Source organism: Hemitrygon akajei, chromosome 2, assembly GCF_048418815.1.
Source record: "Hemitrygon akajei chromosome 2, sHemAka1.3, whole genome shotgun sequence".
NCBI lineage: Eukaryota > Metazoa > Chordata > Chondrichthyes > Myliobatiformes > Dasyatidae > Hemitrygon > Hemitrygon akajei.
The window spans coordinates 26894188-26916270 of record NC_133125.1 but is presented as its reverse complement, the minus strand read 5'-3'; the positions used below and the strand labels follow the sequence as shown (position 1 = coordinate 26916270).

The 22083-nt window shown below is 39.7% G+C and overlaps 1 protein-coding gene across 3 annotated transcripts in view; it reads left to right on the top strand.

Moving 5' to 3' along the window:
- dtwd2 (DTW domain containing 2) overlaps positions 1–21367 on the top strand; it is a 135499-nt gene extending 114132 nt beyond the window's left edge. The window contains exons 5-7 of one of the 3 annotated variants that reach the window (XM_073069088.1): positions 14014–14142; positions 17193–17313; positions 18634–18727. In XM_073069088.1, the coding sequence (XP_072925189.1) occupies positions 14014–14142; positions 17193–17306 (243 nt within the window). In that variant the 3' untranslated portion in view covers positions 17307–17313; positions 18634–18727. The other 2 variants (XM_073069078.1, XM_073069070.1) reach the window with 2 other exon arrangements.
- The last annotated feature ends 716 nt before the right edge of the window (positions 21368–22083 follow it).

The following is a 22083-nucleotide window of genomic DNA, read 5'->3' as shown; positions in this document are numbered from 1 at the left end:
GGCTACTTTGTACCCTTCAGCCCCTCAGAGTTGTGGCACATTCGTAACAATATCAATGTCAAATCCTAGTAACATACTGTAAATTTAAGGTGAGAAAGGGAAAGTGTATGAGGAGATGTAGAAGCTAAGTTTTGTTCTTTACACAGTGTGGATAGCGCCTGGAATATGATGCGAGGGGTAGTGATAAAAGTAGATATGCCAGCAATGTTTAAAACACAATCAGACAGACACATGAATAGCTGGGGAATAATCAGAATCAGGTTTATTATCACCGGCATGTGACGTGAAATTTGTTAGCTTAGCAGCAGCTGTTCATTTCAATACATAATCTAGCAGAAAAAAAATTTAAAATAATAATTAATAATAATAAATAAGTAAATCAATTAAGGTATACACATAGTGAATAGATTTTCAAAAAACATGCAAAGACAGAAATACTGTATATTTAAAAAAAGTGAGGTAGTGTCCAAAGATTCAGATGGCAGAGGGGAAGAAGCTGTTCCTGAATCAAGACGTACAAAAAAGCTGGGTGAACTCAGCAGGTCGGGCAGCATCCGTTGAAAGAAGCAGTCAACGTTTAAGGTCGAGACCCTTTGTCAGGACTAAAGGAGGGGGCAGGGGCCCTATAAAGAAGGTGGGGGAGGGTGGAAAACCAATCAGAGGAAAGATCAAGGGGTGGGTGAGGGGAAGCAGGGAGGGGATAGGCAGGAGAGGTGAAGAAGGAATCTAAGGGGAAAGCACTATGGGTAGTAGTAGAAGGCAGAGTCATGAGAGGTGATAGGCAGCTAGAAGAGGAGACAGAGTGAAGGTGGGATGGGGGAAGGGAGAGGGAGGGAATTACTGGATGTTGGAGAATTCGATGGTCATACCAAGGGGCTGGAGACTACCCAGATGGTATATGAGATGTTGTTCCTCCAACCAAAGTTTGGTCTCATGATGGCAGTAGAGGAGGCCATGTATGGACATATCCGAATGGGAATGAGAAGCAGAGTTGAAGTGGGTGGCAACCGGGAGATCCTGTCTGTTGTGGCGGATGGAGCGTAGGTGCTCGACGAAGCAGTCCCCCAATCTGCATTGGGTCTCGCCGATGTAGAGGAGGCCGCACCGGGAGCACCGGATGCAATAGATTACCCCAACAGACTCACAAGTGAAGTGTTGCCTCACCTGGAAGGATTGTTTAGGGCCCTGAATGATGGTAAGAGAGGAGGTGTAGGGACAGGTGTAGCACTTACGCTTGCAGGGATAAGTGCCAGGTGGGAGATCTGTGGGGAGGGACGTGTGGACCAGGCAGTCGCGGAGGGAACGATCCCTGCGAAAAGCAGAGAGGGGTAGAGAGGGAAAGATGTCCTTAGTGGCGGGGTCCTGTTGAAGGTGGTGGAAGTTGCGGAGGATAATATGCTGGATCCGGAGTCTGGTGGGGTGATAGGTGAGGACAAGTGGAACTCGGTCCCTGTTGTGGTGACGGGAGGATGGGGCGAGGGCCAAAGTGCGGAAAATGGAGGAGTTGCGGGTGAGGGCATCATTGATGACGGCAGAAGGGAAACCACGATTCTTAAAGAAATAGGACATTTGGGATGTCCTGGAATGGTAAGCCTCATCCTTGGAGCAGATGCAGTGGAGACGGAGGAACTGGGAAAAGGGAATAGAATTTTTGCATTTGGCAGGGTGGGAAGAGGTATAATCAAGGTAGTTATGGGAGTCAGTGGGTTTATAGAAGATGTCAGTGGACAGTCTATCTCTAGAGATGGAGATTGAGAGAGGAGAGAGAAGTGTCTGAGATGGACCAAGTGAATCTGAGGGCTGGGTGAAAGTTAGAGGCAAAGTCAATGAAACTGACGAGCTCAGCATGGGTGCAGGAAGCAGCACCAATGTAGTCGTCAATGTATTGATGGAAAAGTTGGGGAGCAGTACCAGTATAGATTTGGAACATAGACTGTTCCACATAACCCACGAAGAGGCAGGCAGCTAGGGCCCATGCGAGTGCCCATAGCTACATATTTTCAGACCAAGGGTGTAGCTATGGGCACTCGCATCTGCAGTGTACTTTGTGTTTGCTGTTTCTGAATCGCTGTGTGTGTGCCTTCAGGCTTCTGTACCTCCTACCTGATGGTAACAGTGAGAAAAGGGTGTGCCCTGGGTGCTGGAGGTCCTTAATAATGGAAGCTTCCTTTCTGAGACACTGCTCCCTGAAGATGTCCTGGGTACTTTGTAGGCTAGTACCCAAGATGGAACTGACTAGATGTACAGCCTTCTGCAGCTTCTTTCGGTACTGTACCAGACAGTGATGCAGCCTGTCAGAGTGCCCTCCGTGGTACAACTACATAAATTTTTGAGTGTATTTGTTGACATGCCAAATCTCTTCAAACTCCTAATGAAGTATAGCCGTTGTCTTGCCTTCTTTATAGCTATAATCAATATGTTGGGACCAGGTTAGATCCTCAGAAATCTTGACACCCAGGAACTTGAAGCTGCTCACTCTCTCCACTTCTGATCCCTCTATGAGGACTGGTATGTGTTCCTTTGTCTTAGCCTTCCTGAAGTCCACAATCAGTTCTTTTGTCTTACAGACGTTGAGTGCCAGGTTTTTGCTGTGGCACCGCTCCACTAGTTGGCACATCTCACTCCTGTACGCCCTCTTGTCACCACCTGAGATTTTACCAACAATGGTTGTATGGTCAGCAAATTTATAATTTGAGCTATGCCTAGCCACACAGTCGTGTATGTGTAGAGAAATCAGTGGGCTAAGCACACACCCGTGAGGAATACAGACCACATGCAGGGGGAAGCAATTAGTTATATTGCAGTTCTTCATTTTCTGAGGAGACTACCTCTGTGCTGTTTTCTTTGTGTACAGGTAATTTTGAAAAAGAATTCTGGGCGATGACTCAACAACACCAAACCGACTTCTGTCATAATATGACTGCAGGGTTAAAGATACAATCCCAAATGGATTTTTGATCACCTAGATGCTGAATTTTTTGACCAAATTATTTAATATTCTTTGGATATGAAATATTTTGATAATTTGCAGTTCATCTTTGCCTCTTGTGTCTTGTTGCTATAAATTGAATATTAGGACAAGTTAAGTCTGCCAGCAAACTGTTGTTAACAGTGAGCTTCATGCTGAATTTTTTGAATTTCATATTTAAGGCATTTTTTCATAAACTACTGCATTTGAAGCAACAGTCTTCAACATAATTGGGATGTGTAAATAAAGTTTAAATTTTGCATTGCTTTGACTTTTCTCTAATTAACTTGGAATGGGATCTCAAAATTATCTAACTTTTACACCAAGGATTTAAACTGCTTGAATTAAAAATTTAATGTTATTTAAATTGATGCTCATTTGTGTTTTCCTGAATAAGCATTTTCTGCTTCACATGGCGGTTAACAAATAGACAGGTCAGAGCTGGGATTTCTGCTCGTTTATGCTTGACTTTTTTTCTGATATGGTAGTTTAAGTGAAACTTCCTGAAAGAAGCCGACGTATACTGGAGGTCTTTGTATTCCCCTTGAGAATGGCAGCTTTGCTTTGAAGATCAGGCATCAAGCTGGCTTCATGTCTAACCCTTCTCCCAGTGGTGCAAATCAGAGGTCTATTTACAATGCAGTTATTTTTGGGAGCACCGTGGGGCTCCAATTTAGGCATTTCTAAAACCCATTAATAAAGCATCAAACTGTTGGTAATATTTAAAAAGAAAACAATTCCTCAAGTATTAACTTTGTGGAATTGGGGGGGAAAAGATACTTCAAAATCAACTTTGTGATTTAAAATGTGTTAACGTTAATGTTCAGCATCAGCAGCGAATTCTTTTGAGATATTTATTTTCTTCTTGATGCCTCTCAATTTAAAAAAAAGTGTTTTACATCCAAGAACTAAATAATTTGGAAAATGCAGCTAATTAGTTTCTCTCTTCTGCTCCTTGGCCCATGTCCTCCTCCCATCTTCCACTCTTTAACTAAATATTCTAGCAACGCATTATCTCTTCTTGTTAATTATTTAAGGAATACTGCAGTATAAAAATGATGTTTTTTTTTAAATGTGGGTATTTCGAAAATATGAACATTAGGATTCTCTGAAGAACTTTAACTGTGTATTCTGCAGTAAAACTATTCCCTCAGCATTGACCTTAGCGTCCAGATATTTTATAAAAGATCCTATTTGTTCAAATAACATGGATTATCAGAGTTATGTATACCTTATGTGACAGAAGTGTGGAATGTTAAATGCTACAAGATCTATGTTGCCCTCTAACTGGAAAATAAATAAATAAAAGTCATTGGGTAACATTGTTGTCCATTAGTACTGGGTTTATTTCATTAGTTGTATTTAGATGTATTCAAGTGTCTGCAGATCTCAACACTTCATTCCTCATTGAGAAAGCAAAATAATGTGGAAGTTTCAGAGTCTGGAAGAAAGAGGGGCTGCTTGAAGTGAACTACCGTAGATTCCGGATTTTAAGCCGCTACTTTTTTCCCACATTTTGAACAGCTTTGAACTTTGCGGCCAATAATCCGAAGCGGCTAATGCATGATTTTTTTCATGCCGCCTCGTAAACATTTTGCCTCGTAACAGTAGACCAATAAAATTGATGAGTAGTTCACAGAGGTCCAATGAAATTGTACGATAAATCAAGCGCACTTTCACAATTAAATTATTGTAAATCAGTCATTTGTACTCACCCTCATCAACATGGAAAACACTCGAAGCATTGTGCTGCCTACTTAGTTTAAACTATATTTGTTTTCTGTACTACATCGCGGGATGCTATGACGTCACACCCGGTTTCGCGGTGTCTTGTGGGAAAATGCCGGTTTGCGATGAAACGGGACGGAGGGAGGGAGCGCATTACGCGAGCGGCTTTGGATCTGAGCGAACTCTGCTTTTAAGTTAAAGGTATCAATAACTTTTCCTAGTAGGCTGCAATATATATATTTTTTTACCAGTCGTTAGGAGATATTGGAATGTTGTTCAGTAAAGAAGTATACGCAACGTATATTTAAAAGTAGCCGCGTACGGGCACGGTTCGAAAAAAAGCATTTGCAATATGTATTTGTTTTTGTTACCATATGGATTTAATTAAAAGTTAAAAAAATCCTCACGTGTAATATCTTTCTGTGTAAATATCTCATATTACAACGTGGGACACCTGCGGCCGAAAATCCGGTGCGGCCTAAAATCCGATGCGGCCTTTACAATTAAAAAAATGATTTTATTTCTAAAATTAGAGCCAGCGGCTTAAAATCAGGTGCGCTCTGTAGTCCGGAATCTACGGTAGTTGTTTAATTTTTTACAATACTTACCCAGTTATTGTGCCATCTGTCAGCCCAGATTTTTAAACTGCAGTGTTTTTGCATTGACAACAAGTATGTTTAAAAATAATTTTAAAAAACTTAAGAATGAGATGTTGTTCCTAAGATCTTCAAAGTTAACTTGTGGTTCATTGATTTGTTGTTAGAGAACTACATTCTTCATTTTAGGTTGGAATGCAGTGCTGTAAAATGTAACAATTACTATAATACTAATTTAAAAAAACCCTCCAAGAACTGTATCTCGGGACAAAGTAATAAAGCACAGGATCTTTGTATTCTTCTTTCAGAAGCAAAGCCATGTGACAAGCCTGCCTACATAGTGTCCATACGATCTCTGAGCTAACCCGTCTGTTATGATTGCTTTGAGGTCTCCCTTCAAGGAGCTGGCTGACCTCTCTGTCAAGCACATTGGATTTATACTATCAGGATTTGCTTTGTCTTGATGTGGCCATGAAGCAGAAGCAATTCCTGTGTATTAAATACAGGACAAAGCTTTTAAGTTTGATACGCCATGTTGCCTCATGGCTCACATCCAGACGTTGATTGAACCTACTTAATCTGTGAAATCTTATCAAGAATGTATAATAAATTTATGAAAATCGGCAGTTATTCCCATGCCTACTGCTTCACTGCAGTGACCCTCGTTATTACATATTGACAGTAATTAAGTGGACACATGCAAAGAGCTGAGCTTTAAAAGGTACAGTAAATGGAATGATTGAACTTGATAATAAAAGGCACCATCTCCAAGCTTCAGAAGATTTGTATACATCATAGAGGTGTCATACAAATCCACATGTTTCCTGCATACTTATCAGTGATAATTCCCCAGAAATAAATGCAATGATTGTCTTGGAATGAAAATTGGTTGACAGATACAAAACAGAATCAAAGCATGTAGATATTTTTCCAATGGCATACAGTGTACTGCGGGGATTAGTATTTGATCCCCAGCTATTCACAATATGTATAAATGATTTGGATGAGAGAATCGGGTGCAATATTAACAGCATGAAGCTAGGCAGCATTGGGAGAAAGCAAACTGGCTTCGAGGCACATTAGTCAAGTGAATCGGCAAAAGCAGGGTATATACAGTATATTGTGAATAACAGAGAAATTATACACTTTCGTAAGAGGAGCAAAGGTAAAGTATTGGTCAGTGATGACATACTGGGAAATGTTGATAAACAAATGTTTTTTTTATGTCTTTGTACATCATTCACTGAAGGCAAACATGTAGGTTCACCAGGCAGTTAGGAAAGGAGATAGTCTGCCAGCCTTCATTGCCTGAAAAATTGAGTACTAGATCAAATATAATCTTCAGGGCCTTGGTGTGACCACATCTGGAGTGTCATCTGCTGGTTTGATATCACTGGAAAAAAAGATATATTTGCCATAAAATGAGTGCAACAAAGGGTCACAGGCTGATTCTTGGATACTGGGAGTTGTGTGCAAGGAGAGACTGGATCAAATAGGCCCCCTTTACACTAGTATTTAGAAAAATTAAAACCGATCTTACTGAAATGTACAAAATTCCAACAAGGGTCGATGTCTGATGCAAGGAGGATGTTTCATATCACAGCAGGTTTTAAGAGCAGGAGTCACAGTGGCAGGGTTAAAATAGGCACTCAGATTAGGCGAAATGTCTTCACTCAGAGGCTAACAGATTTACGGAAGCCAAATCATTGAAAGTATTTAAGAAAGAGATAGATTTCTAGACTCCAAAATGCATCAAAGGATTTGAGGAGAAATTGGATTATGGTATTGAGGTAAGAATCAGTACTGATCATATGAAGTGGCAGAGCAGGCTTCTGTACCTCCTCTGATTAAAAAGTTCAGTAATTTTGCTAACATTGGAGCATTAGAAAATGGAACATGAGTTAGACAATGTAGTGAACTCTTGATCTGACACAAGTTGTTGTCCATTAATTTTGATACAAAAAGAGTTACTTTCCTACCGGGAGCATTCTCTTACTCTTGTTATAAAAAAATTGCTGGATTTACACAGCTAATGTGAATGAATTTCTTCACATGACGAAGGGCTGTTAATATATGCGAGGATGGCCCTGACAGTGGCATTATTTACGATCTGATGTGCCATCCAGTCTTGGCAGCCAGAAAAGGAAACCGTGAAGCTCTGACTCTCCCAGGTAATAATAAATTCCTGGAGTTAACTTAATTTTGTAATTTTATTTTCATCCATTTTAATTCTGAATTTGCTTTTTCTTATTCCACTTTTTTTCTATTTCTCCTTAATATAATCTAATTCACCCCATTTCTTTCCCCTATGTTCATACTCTTTTCTCTTTAAATGGATTAATAAGATAGGCCGTTGGATCTGACATTCACATGAGGGCCCAGATGTCTATTGATGTCACTTCACTATCATCAATTTGCATTTTTAATAAACTGTGGCTCAAAAATAAAGTGATCTGAGAGATGTTAATTATTCAAAAATTTCAGTTCATGGTACTGTTTAGAAGATGCATCTATCCAGTGAATTCCTCACCAGTGTTGTACATAATTAATGACTTCTGTTGATGGAACCTGTGCAGCTGTTATTCTGTCAACAGGATTTTATATTGGCTGAGATTAGTTTTCTAATAACTTATCCATTTTATCATTTTTAAATTAAAAAAGCACAATAACAAGCTATAACAATTACTTCAATCTTGATATTTATTATCAGTCCTTGAAACTAAAATCATGACATTAAATTTTATAAAAATGTAAATGTGTTATCTAGTTTGCTGATGTGGCCTCTTAAAATGAAACTCACCCTCATGCATTTGAAATAGACGAGTTGTAACCGGATCGTTTCAGCATTACAGCAGCCTTCAACAAGATCCCACTTCTCGAGGTTTACTGAAACAAATGTATAAATTAAGGGTGCAAAGAAAAATAGGAGATTTTAAAGTATTTATTTGCATTTATACACTTTCTATTAACACAAGTATTTTAATAAACAGATTGAATTTGTGTCCGTGTGCATTGAACCAAAACCAGGCATCAATTGTTATCCAAGATTTCTGAAATTCTTTGTGTAAAGATTTGCATTTCTCCAATAGGGATTAAGACTGTTAATTCCTTTTTTGTTATACAGTGATTTCTGATTAGCACAATTGATTTGTGTAGAACTGAAACGAATCATATATGTCAATCAATTGTTACAGCAATAGTCAAAACTTGTGTATCTGTGATTTATTGCTGCTGTAAATGTAAATATATTTCTAAATTGGTAACTTGGAAGGTAACTGAAGTGAAAAATTTGATTGTGGCTGTTGGCTACAGCAAACCTGCATGCTGGTTCTAATAATACTTTTGTATGTTTTGCAAATTGGAAATTTTAACTAACTGAATTTTAATAAAATGTGAGCTAACCTCACCTCAGTTATGCAGTTTAATATCCCCTGCTGGGGTTAACTTGTTTTGAAACATTAATTCTTATATATAGAAATGAAAATCTGTTTCATGTGGGGATGATGGGGAAAATGGCATTTTACATCGATGGTCTGTCTTTCAGTATATTATAAAATCCAAGACCAGTCTGGAGATCAATACCCTTAATTTACTTTGGCCTTCCTCCGTTATCCTCAATATCAGTTTACAGGTTTCCCCCGCTATTCGAAGAGAGAGCGTTCCTATGAAATGGTTCATAAACCGGAATGTCGTAAAATGAAGAAGCAATTACCATTTATTTGTATGGAAAAAATTTGTGAGCGTTCGCAGACCCAAAAAATAACCTATCAAATCATGCCAAATAACACATAAAACCTAAAGTAACAGTAACGATCTGATAAATATGTAGCCTATGTAAAGTAGGAATACTTTTCTACAATTATTGCAGAAGTGTCCACCGTAGCGAAAATCTCACGCAAGGGCTCTCGGCAGCACTCGCGGCAAAAACACACGGCGCAAGCGCGCTCGCAGAAGCACTCTCTCCAGTAACCTTTAAGCTATGAAGCTGCCAAATAACATAAAAAGTAGAAGTATATAAAGTAGAAATAATGTACGTACAGTGTAGTTTCACTTATTGGAATCGGGAAGACAGTGAGCACATTGATGATGGTGCGTTAGGCTGAATCATCGGAGGTTGGGGTGGTGGGAGGTAGAGGAGACTGGGGTGTCATCTCGTCGTCTGTTTCCATCAGGGCAGGCAGGTCACCTTCTATATCTGCCTGCCTTAATGTCGAAGGTCGAGGTTCGTCATCTGCTGTGGAAGGCTTGAAAAATGACAGTATGCTTGACTGCTTAGCCTCGCGTATTTTTCTATCATACAGTTCTTTGTAAGCACTCAAACCATCCTGCAAATATGCCCTAAACGTACATACCCTTTCAAAATTAAAGTCATACTTTTCTGCAATGCAGTGTTGTCAATCGCAGCAAAAATCTCATGCAATTGCTTCCCGTTCAGTTCCTGGACGACTTCACTTTCAGTCCGTTCGCTATTGCATTCGGCTTCAACTGTTATCCTTTCCTCTTCATCAGCTCTTCATCTATCAGTTCTTGGTCATGGGATGCCAAAACCTCTTCAACATCATCTTCGTCAACTTCCACAAACCCTTAGCCAAACTCACTATATCCTTACTTCATTCACCACGATCGAAATGCTTTATTATGTCTAGTTTTACGCTAAGTGTAACACCCTTACACACTCTTTTAGGCTTTTCCGATACCTTAGAACTCATCTTGCTAACAGATGCACAAAATAAATCGATATAAAGCTCATGCTCACAGGCACGTGTTTAAGCAATGCCGGCTAGAATGCATTTCCGGGGGAGGAGCTTGGTGCTGCCTTTTTTTCATAACAGCGAAAACACCTTATGTTAGCGAAAACAGGGAACTAATGTAGGTCTTTCATAACAGCGAGGTGTCGTAAAGCGAACTTGTGAGAAACGGGGGACACCTGTATAATGAAATTCAGATTCATTTATTGTCACGTGTACAGTACATTGAAACATGTAGTGAAGTGCACAGATTGCATCAATGACCAATACAGCCACAAGTGCCACCGCACATTGTGGCACCAACATATCATACCCACCATGCTCAGCAGAACAGCACAGGGTACAATAAAACAACACAACAAGCAAAAAAAAACAAAAACACAACAATCTCTCTCTCATTCACTCTCGCTCTCTCACACACAAACATATTAAATGGCAATCTCCTGTCCTTAATTCCCTCCAGAATAAGTTTTGGAAACGTTTGCCTTGTGAGTACTGGGCAGAAATTCCATTCCCTATACAACTGACCAGAAAATCCTGGTGCTGTTGGTGTCCAGAGAACCATTTGTGCAGCTTCCATCTGTGACAGGATTATTTGCAGTTTACTAGAAATAAGGTTCTCCTGTGTGAAAGACTCTCAGATTTTAAACTCAGGTTACTTTCAGAATCTTCGCAATCTTTTGTGCCACTTTAGAAAGCATCACTCTGGAGGGAATTAATAAGAGTTTCCACAAATTATGCTTGTTTTTCAGGGCATGAAGAGGGTTCAGTACAGCTACTAAAGGGCATCATTTATAAGATTTAGTTTTTAATTTCCTTTTAATTTCAAATCAGGTTACTCACAGGTGGTGGATAACAAAGGTGAGAAAAATACTTATTATTTACTTAAGTCCTGAAGAAGGGCCTCGGCCCAAAACGTCAACTGTTTATTCATTTCCATAGATGCTGCCTGACCTGCTGAGTTGCTCCAGCATTATGTGTGTTTTGCTTTGGTTTGCCAGAATCTTCAGGATTTTTCACGTTTGTTATTTACATTGGCCAATTTTCTCCAGCAAGTTACCACTTAATACCAACAAGTTATCATGTAAATACAGGGTTTTTTTTATTGAGATTATTTTAAAAAGATCTTTTTAAAATGCTGCTCTATCGCATTAGTTCATTGCTGACTTTGCTTCCCACTGCCAACACTTCACAAAATGAATGCATTTTTGAGTGCAGAATGCTGTTGGTGTTGGAAGTGGAAATTCAAGCCCATTTATACACCTAAAATTAGATGTGTCCGTGAGAGAGAGGGGGGGGTTCAATTTAACAAAAATGGACAATTTGATGTAGACTGAAGATGGCAGAAGATTCAGTTAATAAGCATGACTTGGCAGAAAGCCAGAGTGTTTTGTGACATACATTTACAATAGTTCCATGACTGGAAATCCCCATGGAATCTACAAACAGACAGCTCTTAAGCTGTCATTTTGAATTACTGCTACTTTATACATTCTTTCCAGAAAATTATTATTTATTTATGTCTTAATGACAGTATGTCTGTACTGTATAGGTGTTTTTTTATATAGTGTTGTGAGTATATCTAAAAGACCAGGGCTATTTGACAGATTAACTTTTGTGGAATTTGGATTTTAATTCCGTTGTGAAAGTACCACAACTACTGTAGAATCTAAAATGTTTATGTGAAACAGAAGTATCACTGATGCTCCTTGGACTCTTCCTGAGGGATGTTTCATTTTGTAGATGAAATGAGAGCAGAGCCCTAGATACAGATTTGTGAGATAAAGCCAAAGCATTTGCAACCATCTTCACTCTTCTTGCTGGATGATCCATTTGAGCCTCCTGCTGAGACCACAACCATCACAGATGCCAGTTTTCTGCAATTTGTTTCACACCTTATGATATTAAGAGGCGCCTGAGAGCTTTTGTTTCAGAAAAGGTTCTGGGACCATAACACAGGAGATTCTGCAGATGCTGGAAGTCCAGAGTAACCCACACAAAATGTTGGAGGAACTAAACGGCTCAGGCAGCATCTCGGAAAAGGAATAGAGTCGATATTTCGGGCTGAGATTCTTCATCATCACCCTTCTTCATTTTGTTTCTATCCAAACCATTTCAGTACCACTACCACACTTGCATGTATCCAACACTTCCGAATAAAAGCTGCAGATGCTGGAAATCTGAAATTCAGACAGAACCTCAGCAAATTGGGCAGCATCTGTGGAAAGAGAAAAAGAGCTAACACTTCATGTTAGAGACCTTTCAGCAGAAGTGGGAAAGTGGAAAATTATCAGTGATTCAACTGATAGAGCTGCTGCTTCACAGTTCCAGCAACCCAGGTTAAGTCCTGATCTCCGATGCTATCTGTTTGTAGTCTGTACATTCTTTGTATGTCTGCATACATTTCCCCTGGATGTTCCAATTTCATCCACGTGTTGGTGGTATAATTGTAAATTTACCCTGGTTTTTAGGTTGGTGGGGAGTTAACGGGAATGAGGGGAGAATAAAAGTAAATGGATTGCCGATGGATGTTTGGCTGGTTGGCTGAATAGCCTGTTTCTATATTGTGTGACTCAGTGATAATCTGGCCCAGCACCATCCCACCAGCTCTTTCATAAAGACCAGCAGTATGATGGAAAGTGTCATTAACAGTGGTACTTACTGAAATACTCACTGATGTACAACTGGTTCATTCTGCCCTCTTCCCTGTACCAGAGCAACTCCATAGATTTACTCACCATATATTTTTCTCACTATATTTTTTTTTAAACTTTCTTTTCAACACCTCAGTGAAACCTACCACCACCAATTCTGTTTAATTTTATACCTTGAGTTTGCCACCAGCAGAAACATCCTCCTACTATTCACTCTATTCTAATTGCTCAATATTTATATGCTTTCATCGAATGTTCTCTCAGCCTTTTCTAAAGTAAACAGTCCAAACCTCTTTAATCCATCTTCATGACTCTAGTCTCTTATATAAGGAACCATACTCATAAATCTCTACTGGACTCTCTAATGTCTCATACGCTTCTTATCGTGAGGAACAAGGCTCAACTTGAGACCAGGCCTGTGTTTTATAAAGACTCAGCATGACTTTCCTCTTTTAATATTCTGTATTTCTATTGATAAAGTCCAGAATTGTGAGCCACTGTCTCAACCAGCCCTGACACTTTCAATGATTTGTGACTTGGGACCTCTACTCAGGCACCTCCTTTAAAACAATGGCCTTTATTTTATATTGCCACTACTCATTCTTCCTACCAAAACAGTAACTCACATTTCTTCACATTAAACCTCATCTGACATGGTTCACCCATTCCACCAGGCCGTTTATGTTTTGTCTGTACAGTTCCCAATGCTGTCAAGTTTGTGTCATTGGCAAACTTAGAAATTGTGACGTGCACCCCGTCTAGGTAATTAACTTGCATTAAATAAAACAACAGCCACAACACCGATCTCTGGGAAATATCACTATATAACTCACTCCAGACAACCATTCACCATGACCTGCTGTTGCCTGTTACTCACAAATTTGTGCTAAGCTTGTGCAACTCCAGTGATTCTTTCCACTAATGCAAGTATGGGAGCATCTCCAGAGAACAGTATCACTTTCTCCCTCTGGTTTCCATTGGTATTTGTTTCATCAAATTCCTTAGCCATAATCATCCAGTGGCAGAGATTGGCAAAGGGATCACAATAGATTAGAAACTTAGCTAAAATGACCACAAAAATAGAATGGTAACAAGAAGTCAAGAACTGAGTATTCTGTGGCAAGTGAATTTCCCTTGGCCTTGTATTTGGCTTACTCTCTGTGGATCAATGTCATATATCTCAAATATTTGATAGATAATACCTTCGCCAAGTGTCTTGCAATGTTTTATTATGCCAAAGATATCCCCTGACAGTGTGACTTGGATTATGAAATTATTGGCTTTGAAATAATAATTAGTTTTTTTCATTCTGTGTTTAGGTTCAACTGAAAACCAGTTTATCAAGCCAGTACATAATTCGAACTCAGCCAAACAATACATGTCTCTCTACACTGGAATGTGCAGCCTTTGCTCTCTCCATTGTAGAAAAGGACCACTACATTCATGAGGTAAGTAGCTTCCAAGAATCACAATTTCACACAAGTTGTGTAGTAGAATTATACCAAAAGGAATGTGAACCTATTGACAAGGCTCTCTTATCGCATCAAAAGTCTAAGTCAGTCAGGGTTGTTTGAGTTTATGAAACAGCACTCTGGGTGCAAACTGTTTCACTACACCAGCATGAACAAATCCATCCCATTCAATCTCGCTTTAGTTTACAAGATAACCCAAGGAAGACGAAAATTAACTGACCATGGTATTCAGGGTGCCATCTCAAACAAACCCTTGTAGTAATGTTACTACAAGGAAGTTGTTTGCTTGGATTTTCAGAAGGCCTTTGACAAGGCTTCACACATGAGGCTGTTTAACAAGAGCCCATGGGATTACAAGGAGGTCACTAACATTGACAGAAGATTGGCTGACTGGTAGGAGGCAAATAGTGGGAATAAAGAGGCCCTTTTCTAGTTGACTGCCAGAAACTAGTGGTGTGCTACAGGGATTGGTGTTGGGACTGCTTCTTTTCATGTTATATGTCAGTGATTCAGATGACGGAAATTGGCCTCACAATATGAAGATAGGTGGAGGGCCAGGTAGTGTTGAGGAAGCAGGAAGTCTACAGAGGGACTTGGTCAGATTTGCAGAATGGGCAAAGAAGTGGCAGATGGAATATAGTGTAGGGAAGTGTGTGGTCATGAGTTTTGGTAGAAGGAATAAAGGAATAGACTATTTTCTAAACAGGGAGAAAATTCAAAAACCAGAGGGGCAAAGGAACTTGGAGCCCTTGTACAGGATTCCCGAAACGCTAGCTTACAGATCAAGTCAGTGGTAAGGAAGGCAAATGCAATTTTAGCATTCATTTCGAGAGTACAAGAATATAAGAGCAAGGATGAGATACTGAGGCATTGGTCAGACCACACTTGGAATATTGCGAGCAGTTTTGGGCCCCTTTTCCAAGAAAAGATGTGCTGGTATTGGAGAGGGGCCATGAAGGATCACAAGAATGATCCCAGGAATGAAAGGGTTATCATATGAGGAGCATTTAATTGCTCTGGGCCTGTACTGCTTGGAGTTTAGAAGAATGAGGGGCAATCTCATTGAAACCTATTGAATATTGAAAGGTCTGGATAGAGTCGATGTGGAGAATACATTTCCTATAGTGGGAGAGTTTGGGACCAGAAAGCATGGCCTTAGAATTGAGAGAAACCAATTTAGAACAGAGATGAGGAAGCATTTTTTAAGCCTGAGACCAGTGTATCTGTGGAATTCATTGTGACAGCCGATTGTGCAGACTAAGTCACTGGGTATATTTAAGGCAGAGGTTGATAAGTTCTTGATTGGTCAGGGCATCAAAGGTTACAGGGAGAAGGCAGGTGAATGGGGTTGAGAGGGATGATGGACCAACCATGATGGAGTGGTGGAGCAGACTCAATGGGCTGAATGATCTAATTCTGCTCTTATGTCTTAAGGTCTAAGTCACTGGAGAAGTCACACGGTTTCAAGGATGCATCTTTCCATTGAGTAACTTCCTCCCATGACTGTGTTCCGAGTGGTATCGGGCATAAAAATAATATATATTTTCTAGAATAAGCCAAGGGCTGTGTCCCACATCAGTGTGGAATACAAAGTGCTTGATAGTCACTGTGTGACAATTCCAAGAAAAGATTCAGGGATCTGCACCAACAATATAAATGTCTTCTTTGATCTTGCTAAAGCCTTTGACTTTGTTCTTCAGTTGCGAAAGCGGAACACTCCACTCACTTGGTTGTCCACTGAAATTTGTCTCCATCTTACATTTGCTCCACAATGTACCAACTGGTTTATAACGGAACTAATCTCAGTAAGACTAGAATTAGACAAAACCTCATAATTGCCCCAATACTGACCCTCTTGACACAATATCATATCACCAACAAATTTCCAATGGACATGGAGCTAATGGTCAGAATTAATCAGAACTGTTCAACTCACAGCAAGAGTTAAGTTCATTCAATCTTCATTTGGAAAGTGCAATTTACTAGAAAGATAAACAAACCAAAATCAATTTCCTCTCCCGAGATGACATCATTGAGGCTCTAATTGCTGTAATGCTGGGGTGGCTGCTTTATTTGCATGCCATACTTATTAAGTAGTGTGACTTTAAATAGCTTGATTTTACAGAAAATAGGCTGTGAAAGCTGGTGGTTCTGAGAGGCATCATAAATCTGCCGTGATGGAATGGCAGAGCAGACTCAATAGGCTGAAGGGCCTAATTCGGCTCCTGTGTCTTATGGTCTAATCCTTTCTTATTTTTATGCTCTAGTCATTTTGAAATAAAACCCTGCTTCTCATGTGCCATCCCAGCTATTAGCTTTTATATATGAACATAACTTTTATATTTTAGGTGCAAATGCACATCATTTTGTATTAGATTCTCACTTCTGAGAAATATTCTGTTGTATATTGTCCCCAACAAAATGAATTATTACTATTATCATTTTGCCCTAATTTCACCTATCTTTATTCCTTTCAATAATCATCGCTTCCACTTCACTTCCCAGCTGCCTTTGATTCATCAGTAAACTTGCCAGATTACTCTTTGTTCTTTCATCTAAGTCATGAAGATAAATTGCAAATAGCTGAGGCTATAATATTGATCCTTGTGGTTTCCTATTGGTAAATGCCTGTCAAGCTGAAAAAGATCCATTTATTTCTATTCTTCGTGTTTCATCTATTAACAAATCCTGTATCCATGGTAATATATTGTCCCAATCACATTGCTTTATTTTTCTTTTATACTTTCATGCAACATCTTACAAATTTTCTTTCGGAAAACTAGGTCCTTTATGCTGATAGTGCTATTTACATCTTCAGATAGCTTTAAGATTTGTCATTCCTACAGTCCTTTCCCTCTTCTACCAATCACCTCCCAGTTTCCTACTCCACCCCCTCTCTCCTATCCACCTATCTTTCCCTTCACTTGCTTTTACCTATCACCCTCATCCTTTTATTGTGGTTTCTCTCTACCAATCCTGATGAAACTGTTGGCCTAAAATAATGACTGTTTTATTCCCCTCCATAGATGCTGACTGACCTGCTGACTTTCTCGGGCATTTTCTATGTGTTTCTCAAGATTCCCAGCATATGTAGATATCCTTGTGTTTCAGATTTGTCAAACTTCTTTTTCTTTTCATGAAACCATGGTATGATTTTTCCACATTCCTTATTACTGAATTTGCATATTAGTTTGGCATAACATCATGGGCCAAAGTGCCTGGTCCTGTGACTTAAAGTTCTTTGTTCTATTTATATGACAATTAATCAGATTAACTGTTCTTTAGTTCCCATGTTTTGTCTGACTGCTTTTCATTTCCTTGAATCTAATTTGGCCAATGGGTAGATGGGAAGCTCCATTATCAGAACTCCATTGGCACTTCCACCTTGACCAACATCACAAAAGAAGGACTGGCATTAATGTTTCAAATGGTTCAATTTAATATCAGAGACTGTATACAGTATACAACCTGAAACCCTTACTCTTCGCTACGAAACAAGAAACCCCAGAGAATGAATGATAGTCGTATCAAACCCCAAAGTTCCCGCTTTCTCCTCTCACTTGCACCAGCAGATGCACCAACGCCTCCCCCCCCCCACCCCTTCACTGTGCAAGCAATATCAAAAGCCCCAAAGAGATCTTGATCTAGAATCCATCAAAAACTACAGTCCATAACCCAGCACTCTGGTATCTCAGACAGGCTCTCTGTCCCCAGTGAGGGAGAGAGAGATTGCTTCTGCAAAAACGAGAGCAGAGAGCAGTAGCTCGCTGTTCCGATGTTACAATATTCCATGTCACTTCTCCAAACCCACTGACTTGGGGACCGACAGGCTCTCGCCCTCCAACGAGAGAGAGAGAGATATTACTCAAGTGAGGGGCTGCAGCACAAACCACCTGCTATCTCAATGTTTCAGTTCCGCACGGCGCCTCAGTCGGCAAAATCAGCGAGGAATCGGGTCGTCTGCTGGGCCGCCCCACAAAGGCACACGTTTTCCTGGCCAATCCTGGAGATACCGAACCGCCAGTCTGCACAGGTGGTGTGGAAACCCACCACTTGCGGAGAACCATTGTTTGAACTGTAGTTCATGGGATTTGACAGTATTTTTTAATAAATTACTGTAAAGATTATGATTTTATGCCATGCACTTGCAACCGCACACTTGAAATTTGATAATTGTATGGTTCAAGTACTGTCTTATACACTTTGAATTATTCAAACCAGTAAATTATTTGTCCATCTTATGGTTTGTGCAGTAGTGCTCCAAGCCAAGTGACTGCCATGTTTATCAGTGAGCACACTTAAATGGTCAAAAGCTTGAAGACTTGCAAGACTTATTTCTTGTTTTCCTGACTAATTAAAAGGAGAATGTAATTTCTACCTTAACAGTTACTATCTTAGAGATAGTAAAATATTGATGTTAGAATGTTAAGATGAAATTCAGGTGATTGTGTTGTTTTAAATTAACAGGTCATTCTGCGACCTCTTCAGGCATTGTGCTCATTCCAGCTTCAACACGGAGCTCAAGTCCATCACAGTAAGGAACATCTGATTAAGAATGGGTTGTATACAAAACCAATGCCAAAGAATAAGCGTAAACTTAAGAGAATGGAACGTTTGGTCAAAGACTAGAACAGGAGTATAATTTTAGTATGACATTATTTTTCGGAGCACAGATTCTTTGACTCATGGTCTTCTATCTCTGGATCTTCATTTCAACTGGTCATCAGTTTCCTTAAGTTGAATTCCTAGCTAGCTTCTATTTCTATTATGACGCTTAACAAATTCACTTGGGACATATTTCCTCAGTGTTTCTTCTGTTGTACTTCCATAATTTAGGTGCAAATATTCATCAGAAATCTTATTTAGTTAGTTTCCTTCTGAAATTGGGCCATTGTTATGGTGCTGCAATTGCAGAAAATTCAACTCCTCAATATTTAGTTAATTGCTTTGTCTTTTAATGGTATTCTGCAATATTCAGGACAGATCAATGCAGCAATTTTTTCTTTAGTTTTGCTGGAAGTTTCCATGAGAATAGATTATTTCATTGCAGTCTCTGTTTTTAGTCTAGGCTACTAAAGCTGTCCTGAAGTTGCCAGATGGGACAGTACCAGAATCTTGAGTATTTTTTCCATTCTTATGGCTTAGGTCTAGAAACATTTTAAACTTTTTTCCACCTCTCCCCGCACTCTGCTCCAATTCCCCTCCTGTCAGGTGCCCTCTACATAAGTAGATGCTTCAGGAGGATGAAGAGTGGAAATCTTGGATATACTCCAGCAAACACATACTTGTGGATTATAGTGGTTGTCCATCATATCTAACATTGGCAGGAAACCTGTGCGGAGAGTTTTTCAAGTGGAAGAGCCATTGCACTGGGGCAGTTCCACCTCAGTGGGACAAGTAGTCATCACAAGTGGAGTCTTTTCTGGTTGCAGTGGATGACCATGACTTCTGTGCCTTGTCATACCCGTCGCTCTCCACAGAGCGCTGCAGGCCGTCGAATCTCACTGTAGACCTCATCCGCCTGAACTGACTTCACATGCTAGGACAGACGTGTCTCTACTTCACCGGGGTATGAGGGCCGCTGGCTACCCTCACCTGTTGAAGCAGTGCGCTGGCGTGTGGCTGCTGTCACATTCAGACAGCTGCTTGGAGCCACGGCTGAGAGCCGCGTGTCCAGTGAAGAGCACAGTTGAGTGAGCTACCCCAGACTGGACACAAGCCCTTTCACCAGAGGTGCTACCCATACACCCCAATTCCAGAGTATTTCATGTTGTATTGGTTACATAGGCCTTCTTAACGCATAACTCTAGTTGAGTAGATTTATGTAGCTGTGACATTAGGTGTTTAAATCGATCTCTTAACTGAGAACGGTTTTGTTAATTAGAATTAAAAGTAAATGTCTGTGTCATTAAAATTCAAAAGTGTAGGTCTGTGAGTAATTAGCTCACGAAATTCCACAGGTATCTAGAGCATCATAAGACATAGGAGTAGAATTAGGCCATTTGGCCCATCGAGTTTGTTCTGCCATTCCATCATGGCTGATCCATTTTTCCTCTCAGCCCCAGTCTCCTGCCTCCTCCCCATATCCCGTCTTGCCCTGACCAGTCAAGAATCCATCAACCTCTGCCTTAAATATACATACAGACGACCTCCACAGCTGCCCGTGGCAAGAATTCCACAGATTCACCACTCTCTGGCTGAAGATCATGTCAGATTGAAACCGCAGTTGCTCAATATGTAGAAGAAAGTGGAAAAGCAAAATGTGTGGGAAACCTGTAGATGGGGAAGACACTTATTTTTGCCTGATCTTGATCTAAGCAGGAATATATGAGATTACATTTCATATTAGATAAAGAACTTGAATCAGCTCCTACAATTCTTAATGAGACTTTGATGTCAGTTTTGAACAGTTTGGCTGGTTTGAACAGGAAGTTGGTGAGAAAGAATTCGGTAAAACAAAACTTATGTGCATTTACACCACTGCCTTTCATCAATGCTTTATCTGTGACATCTGTGTTTAATTAACTATCATTTTCAATGGAGTGGGGCAAACAAAGACTCAGCAGAACAAGCAGCATCTGAGGAGGTAAAGGGATGGTGTCAGTGCACTGTAAAGTTAGTGGAGTGTGTAAATGGTCTGCAGCGAAGAGTCACTAGCAGAGCGGTCAAAGTCCAAAAAACAACCTTAAGTAATTATTTGACCAAAAAGTAAATAATTGTGTGATTATGTATAATACGAGCAGAGTTTGTAGCTATAGTTACCATGTGCTTAGTTACTGATCCCAAGCTTGCTTACTATGAGATATTTCAAGACTCGTAAAACACAAGGAAAAGTTAAATTTTCCAGGCGAGTCAATTAGCAACTGCCCCAAGAGCTAATGTGGGGAGCAGTGCAAGATGAGAAGCTCATATTATGAAACAAGTCAGCTACAAAACAAGCGTATCCCTTGAAGAAAAAAAGTATGGAAAGTGAATTACAAATGCCCAGTTACTATTTGTTTACTTGATCACCATACCTGTGTAAGATTTTTTTTAAATATCTGCTCAGTTTATAAGTTGTTATACTTAAAGAAATACATCATATGAAAATGGAATATGCAGATTCCATTACACCTTTTACTTAGTAATGAATGTAGAGACAGGTTTACTATGAATTACCACTTTTGTATCTGTTTTCAATAAAATATTGCTGAAAAAAACATTTCTAGATGACTTTTGACTGTTCATTTGTAAATAATATGTATTGCCTTTTACTTCTGTGATCATTTGTTGATCTTAAACCCTACTATTTCCCAGAGATTAACATTGGTAGAAGAGAAATCTCAGGGCTCTACTGGCAATCAAGGAAAGCACGTAGAATGAGCGACACATGAAGAATAAAAATATCCATGTTGTGTTTGCTTTTGTGTTAATTTTACAGCCAGAACATCAGTATGAGTGAATAATGTCAATTAGTTTTAGCTACTCATTTGAAAACTGTCAGTTTCACCTAATAAAGGTAAGATCTAAAGCAGAATGTAATCTCCTTCTGCCTCCGAAACTACATATTAAACAAAAGAAGTAGAAGCAGGAATAGGCCTTCTGGCTTATCCCTTCACCTTTCAGTAGTTCATGACTGATCTTTTATCTCGGTGCCTACATTAATCCCAAATCCTTTCATTATCTTAGTGTCCAAAAAACTAATAATCCCTGTCCGGAATATACTAGGTGACTTCGCATCCACAGCCCAATTAGTTAAAGAATTCAAAAAATGCACTAGCCTGTGGAGAAAGAAATCACTTCTCAGTTCTGAACGGGCAATTCCATATGTTAAGAATGTGACCCCTGGTTCTAGACCCAGCCATCAATTCCATATCTCTCTGCCATATACCTTAATAATTTTGTACTTTCCCTTTGAGCAGTCCTCTTAATTTTCTA